The sequence below is a fragment of the Acanthisitta chloris genome, unplaced genomic scaffold, assembly GCF_000695815.1.
Source record: "Acanthisitta chloris isolate BGI_N310 unplaced genomic scaffold, ASM69581v1 C16536456, whole genome shotgun sequence".
Classification (NCBI taxonomy): domain Eukaryota; kingdom Metazoa; phylum Chordata; class Aves; order Passeriformes; family Acanthisittidae; genus Acanthisitta; species Acanthisitta chloris.
In genome coordinates, this window is record NW_008702671.1 from 1 (window position 1) to 1,199 (window position 1,199).

At 46.3% G+C, this 1,199-nt stretch overlaps 1 protein-coding gene across 1 annotated transcript; it reads left to right on the top strand.

Annotated features, from left to right (window-relative positions):
• Positions 1 to 598: 598 nt before the first annotated feature.
• TMEM186 (transmembrane protein 186) lies at positions 599 to 1,090 on the top strand (the record flags this gene model as incomplete). Its single annotated transcript, XM_009083300.1, has 1 exon — positions 599 to 1,090. A coding segment is annotated over one exon (492 nt), but the record flags the coding sequence as incomplete, so codon positions are not given.
• Positions 1,091 to 1,199: the final 109 nt, after the last annotated feature.

Sequence of the window (1,199 nt, forward strand, 5' to 3'; positions counted from 1 at the left end):
GTTCCCTCAAGTTTGCTGTTGAAGTGGTTGTTTACGAGTCACTGGTGTCACTAACCAGCAGCTCGGGTTCTCCTAGAAGCAGCTCCTCGTGCCTCAGTGTTGCTCAAACAGCAGGAGAGGCAGGGGATGCTGTAAGGGTCCATTCAATAAGCTGACTGGTATCAGCTGTGTTACCAAAGGTGTTTTCCCTTTTCTCTGCAGGGAGGGATATGAACACAAATACCTAGCAGAACACTAGTTTAAGGTTACAGTGAGATGGGCTTATGCTTTGCTGCCTGTAGGTGCCTGAGGGACAGACTTAGCTCGGTGTGATTCGATTATAAAGAGGACTCAAATGATGATTCTGAATCTTTCCTTCCAGGTTAGGCTCTGCACAGTTAGGACTAAAGCCTGCATGGCACCAGCTTTTGGGAGATACCTACAGAAGAGGCTGTGGACAAGGTCATGGAGAAAGGAGGACGCTCGCCCACCCTGGATCTTGAGTTCCTGCGAGTGTTTGCAGTCACAAACCCAAGTGAATGGTGTTAATCATTATCTCAGGAGACAGCAATGTGTGTGGCTGTCCCATTCAGCCCCTGCTGCTGTGGTCCAACCAAAGGCTGGGAATGAGAGGACTGAAGAGTTCAAATTGGTCTACAGGTTTCCAGGGATTAAGTACTGCAGGGTCCTGTCCAGGCTGAAGCTGTTGCAGACAGCCATCTCTGTGGTCATGCTGCCTCCCATCTGCTACCTTTACCTGCAGGACCAGGTTTCCCAGAATATCTTCTTGTACACAACTGGCCTGGCAGTCTTTGCTGGTGCAATGTTGTATGGGATGAGCTACTTTTTTAGAAGAATTATTGGATTGATCTACCTAAGTGAAAATGGCCAAACTGTCAGAGTGGCCCACTTGACATTTTGGGGAAAACGGAATGATGTTTACTGCCCCATAGAGACAGTGATGACTTTGGATGATACTGGGGACAGGAAGGAGGAGCCACTCCTCCAGTTCAAACGCTATAACAGTACAGATACTTTATATTTTACCATTAAGTATGGCCAGATTGTAGACAGACAGAAGTTCACTCAGATTTTTGGAGAACTCGACTGATACAGCAGCTCATTTCCAGTGATTTTTCTGTGTTATATATTCATTGTGCTTATTCTTCTGTGAGGTTTAACTAGTTTGTCTAACTGACACCTCTTGTTTTCCTATGCAA